The sequence below is a fragment of the Phycodurus eques genome, chromosome 3, assembly GCF_024500275.1.
Source record: "Phycodurus eques isolate BA_2022a chromosome 3, UOR_Pequ_1.1, whole genome shotgun sequence".
Taxonomy (NCBI): Eukaryota; Metazoa; Chordata; class Actinopteri; order Syngnathiformes; family Syngnathidae; genus Phycodurus; species Phycodurus eques.
The window spans coordinates 13,068,062-13,088,314 of NC_084527.1; the positions used below are offsets into that span (position 1 = coordinate 13,068,062).

The 20,253-nt window shown below is 40.8% G+C and overlaps 2 protein-coding genes across 4 annotated transcripts in view; one reads left to right on the forward strand and one right to left on the reverse strand.

Moving 5' to 3' along the window:
• The window catches only part of LOC133400010 (atos homolog protein B), a 38,627-nt gene extending 31,455 nt beyond the window's left edge, over window positions 1–7,172 (forward strand). For all 3 annotated transcript variants that reach the window (XM_061672128.1, XM_061672131.1, XM_061672129.1), the window contains 6 exons: window positions 1,151–1,209; window positions 1,462–1,561; window positions 3,057–3,215; window positions 3,792–3,860; window positions 5,182–5,387; window positions 6,285–7,172. In XM_061672128.1, coding sequence (XP_061528112.1) covers window positions 1,151–1,209; window positions 1,462–1,561; window positions 3,057–3,215; window positions 3,792–3,860; window positions 5,182–5,387; window positions 6,285–6,438 — 747 coding nt within the window. In that variant the 3' untranslated portion in view covers window positions 6,439–7,172. The remainder of the gene's footprint in view (window positions 1–1,150; window positions 1,210–1,461; window positions 1,562–3,056; window positions 3,216–3,791; window positions 3,861–5,181; window positions 5,388–6,284) is intronic.
• A 2,023-nt stretch (window positions 7,173–9,195) lies between these two features.
• On the reverse strand, window positions 9,196–19,063 carry naaladl1 (N-acetylated alpha-linked acidic dipeptidase like 1). The gene is made up of 19 exons (XM_061673455.1): window positions 18,864–19,063; window positions 17,911–18,083; window positions 17,706–17,827; window positions 16,870–16,989; window positions 15,292–15,484; window positions 15,031–15,124; window positions 14,056–14,160; window positions 13,743–13,828; window positions 13,536–13,655; window positions 13,363–13,448; window positions 13,212–13,275; window positions 12,639–12,706; window positions 12,428–12,519; window positions 12,129–12,222; window positions 11,745–11,826; window positions 10,579–10,752; window positions 10,172–10,259; window positions 9,959–10,045; window positions 9,196–9,552 (listed from the first exon to the last, which is right to left on the reverse strand). The coding sequence occupies exons 1-19, from the start codon at window positions 19,061–19,063 to the stop codon at window positions 9,375–9,377; spliced, it is 2,226 nt and encodes a 741-aa protein (XP_061529439.1). The 3' UTR covers window positions 9,196–9,374.
• Window positions 19,064–20,253: the final 1,190 nt, after the last annotated feature.

The window sequence follows — 20,253 nt, forward strand, 5'->3', positions numbered from 1 at the left end:
GCAGTTTGGATGTTTGACTTTGAAATTTCACGACATACGATGTAACGAAGCGAAACGATTAGCCTAAGATGACAAAGAGCAACGATGAGGAGGAGACTGAGCCAGCGTCCCGAGTGGTGACCAATGACATAGCCGAGGGTCACCTGACAGCTGGGTGACTTTTACGATGAATGGTGCTGCGGTAAGCGTTTGTTAATGTTACATGACAGTAACGGTTAGTCAGGACGAGAGCGCTTCAATGCAGAAGTACTCCCCACAGGACCTTGTCGTTTTGCTTGATGTACACTGTTCAGGGGGTGTCAAAGGCCGTAGTTTATAGTAGGTCAAGGCTCTGTTCACATTGGGTATAGTAAGAGAAAATAAATGGTTTGTCTTCTGTGAAATGAAGGATGCAGGCAACGGTAACAATTTAAACTTTGAATTATTATACTATAGAAATCGCAGCACCATTTTGTTATTTATTTGGCTCCATTTTAAGAGAAGAGGCGAAGTTCACAAGTTTGGGCATTCTGCCAAAGCATATTGCTCGCCATAATATCCGCTAGCCAGAAGCTTAGCTGCACTGTTTTTGTATTTGAACTAGGTATGTGGAGAGAGCACATAGCAGTCTTTTCCCTTACCAAACATGTTCTCTATGGAAACCTTAATAATTGTATCATTATGTTACATAATTGCCTCTGCCTTTGATTATTATAATTTTTATATGGATAACTAGTTTTGAACAGAGGTCAAGGAAACTAGCAAGATTTCGTGGGCCACATAAATGACGTGGAGGCACAGATCTGTCCGACGGGCCTTGACTTTTGACACCTGTGACGTATGTACAATAAATGATAGTATATTACTGAAAATATACTGCATAAGTATACAGTATTTCCAAAACATGAAAGTAGGTCCCAAATTGCCGCAGTAAAATACTGGGAAGATTTTATTGCTATTCAGGAAGGGACGCAATCTGGTGTCAAATAGTTTAATTCATTTTTCATGGCTGTTGCGTGGTTTATCATTTTGATATTATGACAATACATGATACTTTGGGGTTCTAGAAAATAATTTCTAACTTGGGTCTTGAGTTGAAAAAGTGTACTGTAATTTGCTTACATGAAACTGCAGTTATCAAAATGAACATTTTCCCCATCTTTGTGTTTAGTGTGCCACAGACTGTACAAGGTCAGGGAGACGACTGAAAAGTGGTGCGCGTATAAAAAGGTGAGTATTGTTTTGGTTTTGATTTTGGTTTTCATCATTGAAAACATCGGCGTACAAAGTAATTGAGAGTTAATGTGTCTTAAGTGCGTGCAATTAAATATGCAAATAGTGTGAGTCGTGTTAACTGGAGCGTTAGTCCACATAACATTGTAATAGTGTGTTCATATCCCAAACAATAAATCTATTTGACATATTCAAAATGAGTCCACACTTATGTACCTCTGTTCTCTGTGTTTTTGTCCTTGTGTTCAGCCGGCAGTTGCGCAGCGGTAGACATGCGGACAGCAGAACCTTGGCCCGTTCCAGCTGGCCCACCTCTTCAATCAGCAGATCACTTTTAGGAAACTTTGAGGTAAAAAAAAGAAAAAGAAAAAATGCACGCAGAGAATGTGACTGATATATTACCGGGTCACAGATATACAATATGACTAGACTTTAGGCCATGAAAAGAAATCTACTAAACTATAATTTTGTACTGTACTGTAATATGGGTTCATATGGCCTCAAAATAAAAAAATCGGCTATATCGCATCACCCCCTCTGCCCCTGTTAGTCCGTTCAACTGAGGTTCCACTGTACAGTAACATGCACAAAAATCTTAGGGCATCATTCGATTTGTTGTTTTAGCCATAATGACAACAGCGAACTTCAGTGCACAACAAGAGTAATGGATATCATTTTCAGATTAAGCAATGTAAAATTGTCCTAAATCAGTTGAAAAAACAGACAATTTACAAAAATATTGTTTTTGTAACCCAGTGTTAGCGCACCTCCCCAAGTCGTTGAATTTCGTCTTGTCACGTCGATTACGCTGGAAAGTCGGACAGGTTTTGCCATCTCACTCGTGAACAGAGTATGTACAGTATAAAAATGGTATAAACAGTATGTGTCGCATTAGGTAGTAGAAAGTGTATGTCGCGATTCTGAGAGATGATGATGCAGTTCGAGAGAATGACGAACACCATGTAAAACCACTGATGTTTGACTCGAAGCCAGCGGTGAGTCAGGATCGCTTTTGGAACCTTTCATATTTACGTACTGCGTCTGTAATTAAATTATTTTGCCATCAAAAGCCCATTCTGTCTTGTTTTGTTGTTTTATAGTTTGAGGTGTCACAAAACAAATATATTTGTGTCAAAGTTACTGTTTTGCTTGACATGTTTCTTTTCACAAAAAGTCATCGCAGGCAGTTTGGATGTTTGACTTGCTTTTTGGTCAGAAACTGATGTTTTTGGTGACAATATGTTCCTTTTTTTTGTTTTTTTGTTTTTTGTTTTTTAGCATTCCTAAACGTTCCCAGTCTTTTGTTGCCCCTGTCCCTGCTTTTTTGGAATGTGTTTCTGGCGTCAAATTCAAAATGAGAAAATAATAAAAAAAACTACAGTGTTCATCAGTTTGAACATTTTCTTTGTAGTGTATTCAATTGATTATAGGTTGAAATGTATTTGCACATCATTGTGCTCTATTTTTATTCACGTTTTACACAACGTCCCAAGTTCATTAGAATCGGGTTTTGTAGATTCGGTGTTTATATTGTGACAGTTCACAATATTGTTTTGAAAATGGCTGGGAATGAATGAACTAAAATAATCATAACTGTTCTTTTATATGATTCAGTTAAAAAGTATTGTACATAAAAAAATATTTAAAAAATCATATATATATGTGTGTGTGTGTGTGTGTGTGTGCGTGCGTGCGTGCGTGCGTTTTAAAAAAAACAGTTCTTAGGGATGAAATTGAACTGAAAAGTTAAATACAACTGAACTATACTGTATACTATCCAGTGATTCATTCATGTACAACTAGTGGTGACCATGACCACTTTCCCTCTGTTGTGTGTGCCCTAGGAGTCGATGCTAAAGGGACGCTTCTCGCCATCGGGCCGCATTGAAGGCTTCACGGCGGAGATCGGTGCGAGCGGCTCCTACTGCCCGCAGCACGTCACGTTACCCGTGCAGGTTACGTACTACGACATCTCCGAGCACAGTGCCCCCTCTCCCTTCCTGGTCAGTGAAAACTGCTTTAGTTAGGTTTAAAACTGCTTGACATCTGCTTGTCACTTAATAACTAAAGACCCTTGGCATGTGTTCCTTACATGTATGTGTTCTCTCATTTATCGCATCTAATTGTTACCTTAGTTTTGTATTATGTTATCTCGAGTGGATCTCATGAGCTTTTATCTGTTCCAGTTTTTTAGCCGAAGACCAACTGGGACAGCTCTTTTGAATTAGAGGCCCCGAGGCTCCTGGGTTCACTGCCGCTGGAACTTTTTAACTCTTAGATTCAAATGCTCGGCTTTTATTTTTATTTAAATTTTCAGTTTTTATTGCCATTCTGTTTGAAGTTTGCATGTTACTCCATTTTCTTCCCGCATACCAAAAGGATTCATGTTAGGTTCACTTGAACACTCTTAAATTGTTCTTAGGTGTTCATGGGATAGGCTCCAGTTCACCCACAACCCAAATGAGAAGAAGCATTCGAGAAATTGGATGAATGGCTAGAATAAAATGTATGAAACAACAATGGGAATATAATTTATGTGCATCACAATAATGGAGGACTTCTCTCACTCTGTGTCACAGGGTTTGATATCCCTGGAGCAGCTGGGAAAGAAAGGATACAGCATACCCAAAGCAGGGACCATTCAAGTGGTAAGTTCATCATGTACCTGTTGTCATTCACCCAACACAGGATAATAAACAGGCCCAGATTTCACAATGAGCAAAGTACATTTGTGAGTCCAGTGGTGCCTTGAGTTTAATTTGTTCCGTGACCACGCTCGTAACCCAAATCACTGGCTTTAGCCATTCGAATGAATGCAAATGCCATTAACCTGGTCCGGCCTCCCCAAAAACCCAATAAAAATATTTGTATTGTGTTTTTTAATGTGAAAAATAGTACTCTCTAATATTTCACTTGATAAAAACATACAGTAAGAACATAATTAAATAGAATTTTAAGAAATTCAACAGTTTTTGCCACATTTTGCTTCAATTCAATGGACATTGTGCTGCTTGTGGTGTGTGTGTTCCTTGGCCACCTGGGGGCAATATAATACATCTATCCCATCCATCCATTTTCTGAGCCGCTTCTCCTCACTAGGGTCGCGGGCGTGCTGGAGCCTATGCCAGCTATCATCGGGCAGGAGGCGGGCTACACCCTGAACTGGTTGCCAGCCAATCGCAGGGCACATACAAACAGACAACCATTCACACCTACGGGCAATTTAGAGTCTCCAATTATTGCATGTTTTTGGGATGTGGGAGGTAACCGGAGTGCCCGGAGAAAACCCACGCAGGCACGGGGAGAACATGCAAACTCCACACAGACGGGGCCGGGGGTTGAACCCCGGTCCTCAGAACTGTGAGGCAGACGCTCTAGCCAGTCGGTCACCGTGCCGCCAATATAATAGACATGCGGATATACATGAAGGACATGATCACAATCTAGTCATTAGTCAGTCATTCTTCGCAAAGGATAAAGAACATATCCCGGTGAGTATTGTTATATTGTCTGTCATGTGTTTATAGTCTTGTCACATTTTGATGCAAAGCGTTATTATAACACAGCCACATAAATTCGATTCGTTAGCCCGTCAATGCCATTTTACATATTTTTTAAATTGGCATTTAGCTAAATAGACATTTTCAAGGCAAACCTACGTTCTTGTTTTATATACACAATAAGTAATTCCCTTCATTTCACTGCTACCATACCCGGCGCTTGAATCTCAAAATGTTGCTCACAAGTCAAAGGGAGAAATTGGCCGACCGACTGCTTGTATCTCGAAAAACTCCCCAGTTGAGTCACTCATAGCTCAAGGCACTGTTGTATGTGCCTTAGCCCAATAAATGTTGGAAAACACTGCAATACATTTATCAAAGTAATATGTTATTTTTACTGTCATTAGGAAAGAAACCCATCCTAAAACTAAACTGAAACCACTATGTCTTAATATTCTCTCCTCTCCAGACCTTATTTAATCCCAACAAAACTGTGGTAAAGATGTTCCTGGTGACCTACAACTTTGAAGACATGCCTACCAATCACATGACCTTCCTGCGCCATCGCATCTTCCTGATGCCCGTAGAGGAGGAGGTGGACAGAAAGAAACAGGGATCACCAGGGAGCGCGCCACTAGATGGCAGGAAGATTCTCTGCTACCTGATACATCTCAGGTACCAGTGTAGCTTTAAAGTAGTTCTCCATGACAGCACCGAGCAGTCAGCTGGCGAGGTTACCCTTTAGTAGGGCACTCAAATCAACATGTTCTCCCTTGAGTAAGTTGAGCAAGACTTTAAAATGTTTTGTTTTCGTTTGCGACCTTTTTAGCATCATCATATTCCATTACAATTATTTTAAATGCCACATACTGAGACAATTTGAATTAGTCTTATTATTTTTCTTCTGCTGATTTTCACAGGAAGGACAATCTTGGAGACCTGTAGTCCAATTATTATTACTAGATTCCTATGCTTTTCTGTTAAGTTTTGTATAATGAAAATAACTATTTGTAAAGCATGTTCTGAAAACAAAATTACACACACAGTCACAATAGAAATAGTCAATAAATAAATTAAACTGTTGAGCGATTTCTACAAACGGTAAAATACAAGAACAAATGAAAAAGTAAGTAATATAAAAGTGAGTAGAGCAGATTTAAAAGCAGACACTGAATTTGCTTGCCTAAGAACTCACTGAGAGAGTCTCAAAGCCTATATAATGTGGTTAGTCTATTTGCGTGTTATATCCGTATAATGATACAATATGAATTTATATATATATATTTTTACTATCAGGTTATAATATATCAATACGATTACATTTAACTATGCAACGCAACCCCTGAGGTCAAACAAAAAAAAAAAATCAGAGGTTGACCACCGTCATAGAGAACTGATTTAGAATACAGCATTATTAAATTTTTTTCCACCATAGTAATAATGCAATGAACAAATTGTACAACCTCAGGAACTCATGCACAGCTCAGTCGTCAATGGCAGTGAATGAGTTAATCTCTATATACTGTAGTACTGGAATCCCATTAGTTTTTTTTTTCTTTTTTTCCAACTCAGATTCCACAGCTCCAAATCTGGAAAGATCTACTTGCACAACGATATCCGGCTGCTATTCTCCCGAAAGCCCGTGGAAGTGGACACGGGGATCCCTTATGAGCTGAAATCTTTCACCGAGGTGCCAAGTAACCCTAAATACTCCCCCCGTGTGTGACCCTCTTGTGCTTCCTAACGCTAAAGAGGAGGAAGCCAAACAGACTGGATTTTACAGGGACAGACAAACAGACTGGATGAGGGAAGCCAAATGCCTACAGGACTCTCTCTTGATCCAGTGTGGGTCAAAAGTCTGTACAAAGAAATGCACACTGATACACGCACACGCCTGACTGAATGCAGACTTCACACATCTGGTGGTGACTCACGTTTAACTTGCATGCCTTGTGACTTCAACACCTGTTTTCCTCGAGTGCCGTTCGTATCACACTGTCCTTCTCTCTGCCTGCACACGTAACGCAAAAAGTCTTGGCACTCTTTCCTAAAGGGTGATTTATTCCAATTGAAACACGCAGTGTGATCGACAGACACTAAAGAGAGTACAGCGATAATTTCAGTCAGTCAGAGACCAACGGTATTTGACTTCAAGCAAGGAGGGTTCATCCATCCCATGTGACAAAAAAACAAAATGCAAATCAACTTCCTGTTATGTAGCCAGACTGAGGGACAATGTGCTATTTCTTAAAATATTTTTTTAGATTCTATTCAGAGCAGTCTGATGTTGGAGAAGAAAAATGAAAAGGTAGTATTTTTAATTTATGGATTTTTTTTTTTTTTTTTTTTTTCGCAAATGTCTTAAGAAGCAATATGCTGCACAAAACTAGTGTTCTTTAAGCCGGACGACCTTTCTCTTTGGGAGGGAACTGGACTTGAGGGAGGAAATGGGAGGGAAGGGAGGGAGGGGTGGTGGGGTATTTAATGACAGGGGGAAAGTATATGTACATATTAATAAACTTTGTGTCTGGCAAGAACAACCCGTTAGTTGAGCCTTTTCTTTTTACAAATATTCTCAATGAGTTGTGATTAGCAGGCAGACTTAACGGTTCTGAGGTTCTGGTTTTGAATTTCAGCTCCAGCGGACTCTGGCTTCCTCTCGCATTCCAGAAAAAATGCATGTTAGGTTTATTTAAGACTAAAGTCTTCATCGGTGTGAGTGTGAATGGTTCGTCTATGTGCCCTGCGATTGGCTGGAATCCAGGGTGTGACCTGCCTCTCGCCAGAAATCAGCTGGGATTGGTTCCAGCCCCAGCACACCCGTCGCCCTAATGAGGACGAGTGCTTTGGAAAATGGGTCGTTGAATATTGTCAACGAGATTTCTTCCTTGGCTTCAAACTTAGATTCTCAAAATTGGGTATGTCGTCTTCCTCTAGTGCTATGTGAAAGAATCTCTACGCAAGAAGAGTTGAGTTGTATTTCACCACTGTTTTCAAACACATTTTGGTGCATTTATTATTTAACTTGTGTGCATTCATTTTAAATAAATCATTTTCACCTAAGAGTCAAAACTTTATGCTTTGAAGTATTTCTCAATTGCTAAAACACAAAACCCTATTGTCTGAACCAAATGCTAAATGTCTTGAACCCAGTTATTGAATTGGTCACCATTTTATGTCCTTTTCACCAAGCTATGCACCACTTGCAAACATTTTCACCCACTGAACACATTTTGCACGCTAATGCACTTGTTACATAATGGTAAGCAGTTAGTGAAAGAGAAACTCCTATTGAAGCAGAGGTGTCTGAATATAAACACAGCAACTCAAAACTGATCATATTTGTGGCTATTGTGAAGAAAAAGAAACCAATGTGAGCACTAGTTGTTGACCTTTCACTTTAGATATGAGACAATTAGAAAGACGAGCAGAGTAGGAGGAGGACTAAGTTGGTCGAGGAGGAACAGCGGCAGCGTATAAGGCAAAGAACGAGTACTGATTTCAGATTAAATAAGGGTAACTTTTGTAGACCGTGTTCTTGTCCACATTTTGACAACGAGTACCGCCCAATCTAAGAGTCATTGTGTCCATAGTCTGAAGATTCCAAGGAGGCGTAATTGTGTTTTTCATTATGTTCACAGTGTGACTATCAGAGCTATACACCAAAAGATGTTTCAATATGTCAGTTTTCCATTATGCTTGTAGGCCTGGTACGGTTTTGTATAGTTATATTTTTACAGCCTTATGATCTGATCAGGCGGCACGGTGGATGACTGGTTAGAGCGTCAGCCTTACAGTTCTGAGGACCGGGGTTCAATCCCCGGCCCCGCCTGTGTGGAGTTTGCATGCTCTTCCAGTGCCTGCGTGGGTTTTCTCCGGGCACTCCGGTTTCCTCCCACATCCCAAAAACATGCATGGTAGGTTAATTGACGACTCTAAATTGCCCATAGGTGTCAATGTGAGTGCAAATGGTTGTTTGTATGTGCCTTGCGATTGGCTGGCAACCAGTTCCGGGTTTACCCCGCCTCCTGCCCGATGATGGCTGGGATAGGCTCCAGCACGTCCGCCACCCTAGTGAGGAGAAGTGGCTCAGAAAATGGATGGATGGATGATCTGATTATTGTTTGATTGACTCTGCGTCTGATTTGACATTTGGTTTTGAGCACTTGAGTCTGAGGTTTTGCGAATGTAGCTTGAAAATTGTGTTTTGTGTTTATAGTTTTGAGAAAATGATGGATGACTTCTAGAAATTTGTCTTAGCAATTGAGAAAAACAAAATGCATATTTTTATCAGCTACTGTTTATTTAAACATAGCAGCGACCCACGTACAGGGGCCGCCATTTACAGTAGGTCTTTTCACTCGTGTGTGAGTGCAAATTTACAAGAATGTTAACGTGTATTCACTAGGTCCGGCTTATCAGCCTATATCTTCAAGAAGACCATACAGAGTTTGTAAATAGACAAGCTACATAATTACAATCATTGCTCATAGACACTTAAGTATTCATCAAAAGTTTGAATAAAATGATTCTTCACATTTAAAAATGTCCACTCAAATGACAATAAATTCCTAAACCTTTCACGTGTATACAGAAAGTAGCAGTTAGAAAATGTGTTGGTTAATGTGGTTATTATGCAGTAATATTAGTCTTTAATGTCGTCTATATGACGTCGAACAGCATGCTGGCGGCACCCTCGATGGCCTGGCTCATGACCGACACGAGCTGATGCACTTTGGCCCAGGCGCTGGCTTTTCCAGACGACATGGCTCTTAAGTAGGTGTCGCTCAAACCGGGGAAGGTCTGGAAGCTGATTTCGATTGGTGCCCAGATGACATGTCTGTCGCATACAGGAGAATGCATTGACACTGAATGATGCTTCACACTGACTGATGGTGTGCTAAATCACAATCTCAGTCTTAAATTTGTTTTTTGAGCTAGATTCAGCATAGGCGGTAAGTAATAATGCTTCGTTACTGGACTTAAGTAGGTTTTTCAGATATCTGTACGTTACGTCTTTATTTTTTTTTTATGACATTTTCTCTCACTACATTTGAAAGCAGATATCTGCACTTTCTACTCCTTTGTCAAAATAGGCTCGTAAAGTTTTTTTCAAACTCCATGGTAGACAATGCCACATTCAAAAGAAAATACAGAGGCAATGTCAATGGCGCTCAAGCATGTCGGGTTCACTAAAGACTCTCAAAATGATGGGGGCTTCAAGTGTCGGCCTTACTCCTTCTTACCTATATTGACTTGGGAAGGCGGGAGGGTTCAAAAAAGCGCGGTCCAGCAGCATGAGCTGGTCATTGATCTTTCGCACCTTCAGTGGCCTGAAGAATTGAGACATAAGGAAGTGATTGTTACCTCTGCGCGTGGGAGAGGAGGTTTGTGTGCGTGCGTCCGTGCGTGTGTGTGTATGTAAGTGTATAAGAGAGTGAGTCTTGAGTGTGTGTTACGTTTCATTTGCCAGATCTGAGCTTCGAATGACTTGTTCTAAGTGGGTAGCTGCACTGCGGAAGCTGGTCACTGCACGTTTGAGTGGTTCTGGAACAAGATAGAAGTTCTATGTAGACAAAAATGTCATGGTGTAGCAGCTATGAAACGTACATTATCAACCTTTTCATAATGTTTGTAAACAATAGGCACCAGGGTACCTCCGGGTGGCAGATTTCTTCCCCCCCCCCCACACTATCCAATGGAGCCCTTGGGTAAGGAGAACTCAAATGGAGGTAGTAAATCTCTAACAAAAAGTTGGTGCAATGGAGTTTTTGCCACCCGGATTGATGCGTCACGTCATGGTGAAAAGCTCTTGAGCACTTGAAATTAATCTTTAATTGCCACTGTGGGACATTAGATTCCTTACCCATGGAGATATTCATAGCAAGGAGGTTGTTTTCATACAGCATCACAGCCCACCTAAGGTAGTCCTCCAGACTTTCCGCGTAATCGCTGCAATTTATCGGCAACACCAGACTGTCAGCCAGTTGCACCAGGATGCTGCCGGCAGTTTTGGTGATGGCTTGGTGGGTGTAGAACCCTGAGAGGAGAGTAAGGCAGACTGACTTGTTAGACCCTCCGCACACCGAGTGACACGGCTGAACATGACTGAATTGGATGATTGCGGAGGGGAAAAAACACACACAATTGGCGACTCAGACCCGCACATCTGGTGATTGGTACTCGCACATGTTGCAACGGATAAACTGCTACCACTGTTCTTATTGGGGAAACAACATTTTGAGGTACCACATGTACAGTACTATACTGTATTACATTTTATTGAACCACAAAAAACATGGCACAATTGTCAAGGAAGAACCAGATTGCCCTGGACTTGCTGCTGTAGCTATATTATCATAATACAAAGCTCCATTCATTTCCGCGACAGAGACTCTCCATGCTTCACTTTTTCAGCAACAGGTACATCCATCCATCCATTTTCTGAGCCCCTTATCCTCACAAGGGTCACGGGAGTGCTGGAGCCTATCCCAGCTATCATCGGGCAGGAGGCGTGGTACAGCCGGAACTGGTTGCCAGCCAATCGCAGGGCACATTTAAACAGACAACCATTCGCACGCACATTCGCACTGAGGGGCAATTTAGAGACTTTAATTAACCTATCATGCATGTTTTTGGGATGTGGGAGGAAACCGGAGTGCCCGGAGAAAACCCACCCAGGCACGGGGAGAACATGCAAACTCACAGGTACATATAAAATTATAAATATAGTTGGGTATTATTGTAAAACAACAAATTGGGATGGCTTGGTGGCAGCTGGCCGGGTCTCGCTTCATACCTGGAAACTTATTTTTGTTGTGAAAGCTCATGTGATACGACACGGCATTTTTGATTGGCTGTTACATCTACGACGTTGTGTGTTCAACATCGATTTGAATCGCAGGAAAACGAGTGGCCGACGGTCAGTCACTCATGAAAAGTAGTTTGAAAAGTAGAACCACGCACACTGCGCGACAGTTCAGTCGGATGCATCAGGGATTAACATGAAATACATGCGTCGCGGTCACTCACCAGGATCAATGAACTTGGAGGAATAGTCGAACGTGTCGTATGCAGTGTGGTACGCAGGGTAAATCCTGGCTTTCGTTTTAGACTAGGAAAATAAAAAAATGAAATTACAGTATATAACTGTAGATCTAGATAAGTTTATCATGATTTCCCCGTAAAATAATGACAAACAGTTAACAGGCATGTTAAATTCTAAAATAATAATCTAATAATTTATTTGAAATAAAATTGTACTTTTAAATTACATTTAATTTGATATCAAGGTGTATATGGGAAAAAAAATAGAATGATTTTGAATTCAACACATCAGTCACTTTGATGATGTCCTCTATATTGTCAAGTGAATTGTAAATGTATAAACTCTTATCTATTGGGAATTTTCCATACCCTGTCAAAAGTGTATGAAATATCCAAGGAAGTGATTCCCAAGTAATGGACGAAAGGAGCATAATCACTCCCGGCTCCTGTCAGGTATCCCATTCTGTCGGAGCAACAAATGCAAAATGACAAATCTTAAAAATACAGACAATAAATCATAGACAAAAGAAAGGAATGGCTAAAACCATATAATTATCATTACAAGGAAATTATTAGGCATTTAAAATGGATCACAAAGGAGCAAGCAACTCTTGTAAAAAAGCTGAAAGACATGTTTTCTATTAATATTTGAAAGTGTAGTGCAAGACCTGGGAATGGGTCCATAGACCGGGCTTGTTCTGTTAGAATACTGGAGCCACTTGTCATACACAGACATTGAATCCACTCCAGGAGCCTTGACCTGACCGACAGACACACTTGGATCAGGCAAAACCATCACTGTCTTTTTATTTTTTATCCATCCTTCCATCTAGACTTCGGTATGTTGCCGGCCAAGTTGACTTGTGAGTAAGCGCTGACCTGTTTAGCAGCTTTGAAGATGACGTTCTGTAGCGATGGCATTCCTGATGCTTGCAGAGAAACATTGCCTGAGGCAGCGAAGAGGAAACATTGCTTGTGAGTTAACATTCCAACTTTACCTGTGGTGAGTGAATGCAACCTGTAATGTGTGACCATGACGTTTTTTTTTTTTTTTTTTTTAATTAATGTCCATCGGAAAAAAGTAACAAATAGAACCCAATATTTGTGACTGGTAAAGTTTGCTTGTGTTTATTGAAGAATAGTTTTCTTCTTCTCTTTTCGGCCTGTCCCGTTAGGGGTCGCCACAGCGTGTGACCCTAATGAGTACAAGTGCTATAGAAAGTGGAAGGATCTGATTTGAAACCCAATATTGTGGCTGGTGAATGTATATGGTGGTACCTTGACTTACTGTAGTTTTTTTAGGACCCAAGAAGTCGCTTGGTCGTGCATTTGCTTTGTGGTGCGAGCAAAAAATGTGACATGTTACAAACAAATGTTGGTATTGCTGGAATGGATTAATGGCTTGGAGGTCAAGGTACCAATGTATTCCTATTCGAGCATGACACTTCTTACCTTGAACGGCAATATCCACATTGATGTAAGCCACGGTGCGTTCACTGAGCTTAGTGAAGTATTGCTGTTGAGTAAAAAGACCAAATATAGTAAAAACATTTCCATTTTGCCTGCTCTTGCTGATCATTCGTTCTGTAAGTTCCATGTTTACCTCTGTGTATTCTGTAGACCCAATGAGGCCAAACTCCTCAGCACCCCAGCTTCCAAATATAATGGACCTACGAGGCCTCCATTTGCCTGCAGAGCAGATGAACAAAGGTTTCCTCTCAGCATTAAACCGAAACAAGACATACAGTATAAGTTTGACTTTGAATTCCTCCTCACCTTGCTTGACCATCATGCCAAGCACGCGCGTCAGCTCCAGCATGACGGACGTCCCGCTGCTCGGGTCGATGGCGCCGTGAACCCAACTGTCTCTGTGGTTCCCATATATCACATATCTGTCTGTGGACAAAGACAGACAGCTATGCAGCAGTTACAAATGGTCAGTATCCATTAAAAAAAACTGAGTTCGATGGTCAGTGCCCTCACCAGGTTCCACGCTCCCCCTGATGACTCCCATCACATTAGAGGAGTTCTTCACCTTCCCATAGTTGAATATGTCCATCTTAACGTCACTAAAACACAGGTAGATTGCCTTACACAAGCATTTCAATTAAGTTTAGAATTTACCAAGTCACAACGAAGTCCGTCTAAAGCCACTTTAGGTCCTGGGGCAGTTGACCATGTGATCTTATTAAAGAGGTTAGAACAGTGGGTGGGAATCTCTGGTACCGCTCAAAACTGGTCCAAGTCCTATCACTAAGACAGGACGTACCTCGATCGGTTGTGTAAAGCTGACTACCTGCTGTGGAAGGCAGAAGAGGGTCGAAAGCCTGGACCACCAAAGTTGTACGTGCAGTTAAAACCTCCTTGCCATTCTTGGAGACTTTGTTTTCCACCCAGCTCACTGAAACATCCAATATAGACTTGTTTAAAAACATATACAGTGGTGCCTTGAGATAAGAGTTCAATTCGTTACGTGACTACACGTACCTCAAAACAACTCAAATCATATTTGCCCATCACATTGAATGGAAATACCATTAATCTGTTCAAGCCTCTCCGAAGAAACAACACATTTTGTAATGCGTATTTTAATAAAGAAAATTCACTTTATTGTACTTTATAAATACACAATTAAATAGAATGTAAATAATGAAAGATTGTGAATATATGATTAATTCATTGCGGCTCCTTCTGGTGTGCACAACATGGCCACCAGGGGCAGTATAATCCAGTTATGCAGACGCAGACTGTTGTAAGTGACTCAGGAAGCTACTGTAATACTAGCTGTTTTACTTAGAGGATAAAGAATATATGCTTTTGAGTATTGTTATATTGTCTGTCTACATGTGTTGATTCATCATTTGTGATCAAATAACCGTTGCTTATAGCGTTATAATGCTGCTACTGTCAATGCTATTTGTTACTCGTCTATGCCATTTTGCGTCGTGTGTTAGCATTAAGCTACCATAGGGCCAATTTGTGTGGTTGTTTTAAATACACACCATGTAATTGTCTTTGTTTTATTTGTAGTTTGACAGTATACGTCAGCTGGGAGTGGGATTAAACAAATTGAAGTCCTTTTTTGAAGAACTGTTTACGATCAGCCAAACTGTGTTCGTATCTCAAGTTTTTGCTCGCAAGTCAAAGCAAAGAATCAGCCAAACGACGGCTTGTATCTCATAAACCTCATAAGTCAGGTCACTCGGATCTCAAGGCACCACTGTATATTTATCGATATCCAATCTACCAACACAGGTTCACATTCACAAACCAGATTAACACGTAGGCATCCTCAAAGCCGATGGGTTGAATAGGAATTGGAGGAACCCCAGTAATGTCCTTCACTGGAATTCGGTAAGTTTCTTCTAAAAATAGTGAACAATGGTGTAAACATCCTTTGTAATAATTTATCTTTATGTGTACTTGAATGTGGCCTGTTGTAAAAAGAACGCTTGTGTCACAAGGTACAACCAATAAAAGACACAGTAATGTTCTCCATAACAAGCACATACGCTACCTTTGCCTTGCTTACCTTTGGCAGCCAGGTATGGAGTGAGCAGGTCTCCATAGGTAGAAACAAACGAGCCTCTCTCCACGCCTGAAGGGGGCATGTACCAGGAATGTGGATATGTCTCATTGGTGTCAGACATGAAGCTGTCGTTAATGTCCAATGGGTCCGTGTAGACGAGTACGCCAAGGATACCATGAGGGGCTGCATTGATGGCCTTAATGACACACATTAAAATATTTTGGAATCATTAAAAATAATTGTAAAAAGTTGGTGTACTTGCATTTTCTATAGCGCTTTTCCTATTTCAGTTCACGTGAGCTGGAGCCTGGTCTTGACGGCAGTCAATGTTAGTACTGTATATTTAATCCCAAATAAAAACAAGAGTATGCTTTTGTCCCTATTAAGAAAAGATGATCCCTTTTGAGTGCGAAACGCAACAATTACACAATGGACAATATATTAGGTAAACCTGCACAATCTAATGAGAGCAAACAAATGCTGTGTTAGTACTTCCGCCTTTTCAAAGCTGCTAATGCTCTGTTCTGATTGATTTACACGTGCGTCTCAGTAAATTAGAATACTGTAGGTGAGTTCATTGTATTTCAGCATTGCAACTCCAAAATTGAAACTCATAAATTATACAGATTCATTCAATACAAGTACTTTTCAGAAAGCCAATTCTTACCTGACTTCCATATTAACATTTTTCTTGGAGATGGTAAAAATAAAATGTGGCTTTTCGTTAGCTGTAAGCTAAAATAAACAAAATAATAACAAATAAAATCATAAAATACTTCACTATGTGAAGTAAATTTATATAATTAGTATTTTTTTTAAATTGACCTACTGAAATACTCTACATATACAATACGTTTCTAATTTATTGGGATGCACCTGTAGATATAGTTACAGTATATACTGTATACAGGGTGTTTCACATATTATTCGTACAGACGTGAGGCCATCAGCATTTCAAAGCTTAAGCTTTGAAGTTTTTATCAGCATACCTTTCCATTGCCAATGGCTCACCAATTGACATTGGAGCAGCATTGCGAAATTGCCACCTGGCAAGTAGTTTTTTATGCCAGGCTGTAATTCAGTGTGGACGCATAGTACAACTTATGTTATCAGTGGCAAGTTTCCCAAAGCAGGATCTGTTCTTAACAACCACCCAGCGGAAGGCCTTCTACCACCATCCCTGAGGAAAACACCAAACTCTTGGAGCAGGCGTTTGAGCAAAGTCAGGGAAAGTCTATCCAGAGGGCTGCACTGGAACTGAGCATCAACAAAAGCTGGATTCAGCGCATGCTTTGGAGGGAGATAAACATTTACCCGTACTGACTTAAGGTTGTTGAACATCTTAATCTTCCACTTGAAGCCTTTGTACAACCTGCTGCTCTATGACTTTTTATAGTAGTGGTAGTAGCAAGCCTTCTGCTGTGTGGTTTGTCAAGAACAGATCCTGTTTTGAGAACCTTGCCATGGAAAGCGTAGCTCTCTGTTTTGCTCTCAGCCAGTTCATGTTTGTAAAACAGGTTTTTAATGTCAAAGTGGATTTTCACCTGATAAAATAAAATACGATGAAAAAGTTCAACTCACTTTGTCTGCTCTCCCTGCTCCACCGTATCTTGTGATGGCGATGGTGCCTTTGAGGGCTACTGTCCGGCTCAGCAGGAGGTAGTCACCTACTGTCCCGTAGTTGGCATACACAAGTTTGCCCTTAAAGCCATTGGAAAACAACAACAATTAAAGTCTCCAAATCACTTACTTTTAACTGCAACACTACCGTCGTTGACCGACTGACATATATAAAGTACACTTCTCACAAAAAGTTAGAAATATTGGGCTTTCGGGTTACATTTCAGGATGGTACAAAAATGCACCATAACCTTTACAGGTTAACTTGATTGGACCGTCTCTAAAGTTTTCAATGCACATCTGTTTAACGTTTCAGGAGCTGAATGGCAAAATTCACGACCAGTGTTGGACCACTCACTCCCTTTCCTGGTCCAAGCTTCAAACAGGAGATGGTCAAATCATCTGTAAACGTTATGTGTTTTAGGTTTATCCTGTAATTTCACCTGACAGCTCAATATCCTTGGTATTTTAAGAAGCAATGTAATAATAAAGCTTTTAACTGTACATCCTTGCCGTCACCTCACCTCAAGTTATGTCAGGAAGGTTATCACTTCCCATTGTAGGATAGTTCAAGTTAGGTTATCACTTAAGTTGTATTGTTCTCCCGTGAGTTTTTTTTATTTGTCCACGTTTTATATGAGCTAAACATTTAACTGATAATCGATTGAAGTTGAAACCCTTGATGTTTTATTACTTTTTTCTCACGCTCATTTCTTCACCGATTGTGAGATCTCGGTGTCTGTCACTGAAATGCTGGACATTATCAGGGTGCTTTGTGGTATTTTTATCAATTTTACCTGCACTTTCCCAGCAGGAGAGTATGCAGCATAAGGTTGAACCACAGCAGGATCCATCTGGTCCGGAGTGTAAGCCTTCTCTTTCTCTCTGACCATATGCAGCACGGTGTTGGATGAGTTCACTGGAACGAAGAAGAAAAAAAAAGACCTACACATAACAATTGTAAATTTAAGAAGTTGTGGTTTGGTTTTTATGATAACTCACCCACAGTGACCTTGTTGGGCCTGTCAGGGTCAGGAAAGGAAAGGTAGACCATGTGTTCCTCCCTCCAAGCCTGGTCCAGACCGCTTTCAGGATCCTGCCATCTTTCCAGCATCAGCTGCACCGTTTGCTCATCTCCGTCTGTGGTGGCCATGTGAGGCACTTTGGTCAACTCCCTGAGAGGAACACAAAAGTCTCTACTAATCTTCCTCCTCTTTTTTTTCTCCTTTCATTTGTGAGCAAAAGGTGGTAGTGAACTCAACTCACTTCACAACAAGAAGCAATTTGGGAGATACTGAATATTTTTTCTAAAAAGAGGCTTCAAGCTGTTTATTGCCACTGCCAGTTGGCGTTTACTGCGAAACTAAGCATAAAATTAAATGCTTTTCCATTAGATGGCAGAAGGTCCAATTAAACTGTGTATCCACCTGCCATTCATAAAACAGAATAAATCATGGCTCCCTGTGAGTTTATAAGCTTTGTCTTCAATTAAACAGGCCCAGATTCCACACAAGTTAGCCAGTGTGAGAGTAAATTGAGACGAGATCATCATTATTTCAGTGATTTTGTTTGGTGGTGTGGCGTGAGATTTTTTATCATGTAAAATGGGTGCCTTGATGCATTAAAGGGTGGGGGAAAACAGCTATAAAACATTAAAGCCTGTTGCCCATTGCTTGATATTGTGGTTCAATGTTTCGAAGAGGGGCCAAATTATAACATTAAAAAATGATGATTAAATATAATGAAAGAACAGTGTATAATGATACTGACTATACAGGACCGAAGTCTTTACTGGAAAAAAAAAAAAGAAACTGTCCTAATGAAATCCAGTTATTTTTCTGGGTTTAAAACTATTTCTTATTTTCATGGTAACCACAGTTTATCTGTCTTCAATTTATGTTTGAACAATAACAAGGAGTCATCCAATGGTTTGTGTCATGGTACCGTGAACTGACCTGAGGTTTTCCTGAATGTGGACGTTATCCACCTCGGACAAGATCTCCTCAAGCAGCCTTTCGTCGATATCCTGGGACACATCTTTCACCCAGGCTGGCGCAGAACCGCTACTCTTGTCTATGCCATAGTGTCCGATCAGGATTCCAGCAGTCAGCACGGCTGCGCCACACAAAATTCCAATCAACACGCTCTTTATCATGTTTTTTAACCTTCTATTAACTCAACTAAATAGCGTTATTGGGATGGATGCTGATTAAAAAATGCTCCAGGGAAAATGTTTGCATCGTCCCTAATGATCTGTACAAAAGCAGCGACCTGATGACACTGACATACACATGATAACAGTGAGACGGATGTTTATAGATGGGATGGACTTTATCCTGGTGAGTATGTGTGTGTGTGTGTGTGTGTGTGTGTGTTTTTGTGCGGGCTTTCTTTCTCATGTTTGTAACCACACTCAGTCACCTTTTTACGGTTAAATGTGTGGTCGATTGCATCACAGGTCAGGAGTTGTAAATTACCTGTACATGACATATCTAGGTCATAAATCTTGAGTAGCAAACTTTTTTTTTTTTATCAAAACAATGTACATGACAAACCAAAGGAAAACATTCTTCACCTTAATGTAATTGTACTTGTTTTTATCGTTTTGTTACACTCTTAACTATAGAAAGAAGAAACAAAGCAAATATCTTCAATCTTAGCTTAGCACCTTGGGCAAGTGGAAAGAGATACATTTATTTTCACTTTAAAAAGGACAGTTGTATGCTTTACTGTAATTTGTCTTGATCTCAGAACTAAATATTGTTTGTTTATATTTTGTTTTCACTGTGCTTGATGACTCCGCACAGTGTCTGATGGTACCGATCTGCAAGTACGATGAAGATCTGAAAACTTCTCACCCGTTGAGGGACAGTTAGTTACAGTTGTCAATTTTAAATTGTTGCTAAACTGTGAATAACGTCTAAAATATTACAATTGTGAGCACGGTTAGCGGAACAAAAGCATTTTCACAAGCAAACAAAAGTCAAAGTCATCCATCCATCCATCCATCTTCTACCACTTATCCGAGGTCGGGTCGCGGGGGGAGTAGCTTTAGCAGGGACGCCCAGACTTCCCTTTCCCCAGCCACTTCATCCAGCTCTTCCGGGGGGATCCCGAGGCGTTCCCAGGCCAGCCGAGAGACGTAGTTTCTCCAGCGTGTCCTGGGTCGTCCCCGGGGTCTCCTCCCGGTGGGACGCGCCTCACCGGGGTGGTGTCCGGGAGGCATCCGAATCAGATGCCCCAGCCACCTCATCTGGCTCCTCTCGATGTGAAGGAGTAACGGCTCTACTCTGAGATCCTCCCGGATAACCGAGCTTCTCACCCTATCTCTAAGGGAGAGCCCGG

Coding starts and splice junctions, on each gene's coding strand:
- naaladl1 (XM_061673455.1), bottom strand. CDS start 19,063: ATGATAAAGAGCGTGTTGATTGGAATTTTGTGTGGCGCAGCCGTGCTG. Junction 15,485..16,869: donor GAGCAGGGAGAGCAGACAAA/GTGAGTTGAACT, acceptor TGTGTCATTAAG/GCCATCAATGCAGCCCCTCA. Junction 14,161..15,030: donor GATGCCTACGTGTTAATCTG/GTTTGTGAATGT, acceptor TGGATGTTTCAG/TGAGCTGGGTGGAAAACAAA.